Source organism: Cystoisospora suis, assembly GCF_002600585.1.
Source record: "Cystoisospora suis strain Wien I chromosome Unknown contig_2510, whole genome shotgun sequence".
NCBI lineage: Eukaryota > Apicomplexa > Conoidasida > Eucoccidiorida > Sarcocystidae > Cystoisospora > Cystoisospora suis.
In genome coordinates this window covers 12,638-13,173 of record NW_027155309.1, presented here as the reverse complement: position 1 = coordinate 13,173, position 536 = coordinate 12,638, and the positions used below count along the sequence as shown (strand labels likewise).

The window sequence follows — 536 nt, the reverse complement described above, 5'->3', positions numbered from 1 at the left end:
AACACAAGGACGAGAGGGGAAAAACGGGAAAATGGATACTCCGCTGGCAGCCCAACGTGTGTCACTCCGGTATTCGGACGGGGGGCGACGCTGCATCCGAAAGTGAGCTACACTCCGATAGCATGCGGCCCTCACTGAGGAACAGCTCACTTGCAATTGCAGCCACTAATCAGCTTCCCGGCCAGTGCTCTCGAATCTGCTGCAGAGTCCATACGTCACCGGTGTTGCTAGAGCTCGAGTCATGGGGAAACTGCTTTTCCAGCAGGGCACACTCTTACGTTGGGAGACAGCTTCTCGAAGCAGTGATTGACAATAAGGCTGTGGGTGTGGTAGTCCCAGAGTTTCACATATCCTTCGCGTAAAGAAGTCGCACACAGATCGTGAATATGCCGAAATGGACGTGCCGATGTCTTTCGAGCAGGCTTGCACCTTCTACGAGGCTACAAAGCGGAAGACCGTGGTTTGTCTCAAAAAGAGACCTCTGCTGCGAGAAACAGCGATTCGCCAACTGTGGCTGTGCGGCCTCCGGTCCGGAG

General features: G+C 54.7%; 1 protein-coding gene across 1 annotated transcript in view; it reads right to left on the bottom strand.

The window, feature by feature from the left end:
• Window positions 1-239: 239 nt before the first annotated feature.
• The window catches only part of CSUI_005197 (wd g-beta repeat protein), a gene marked incomplete at both ends in the record, with an annotated part of 5,858 nt that continues 5,561 nt past the window's right edge, over window positions 240-536 (bottom strand). The window contains one exon of the mRNA XM_068065375.1: window positions 240-352. Coding sequence (XP_067922649.1) covers window positions 240-352 — 113 coding nt within the window. The remainder of the gene's footprint in view (window positions 353-536) is intronic.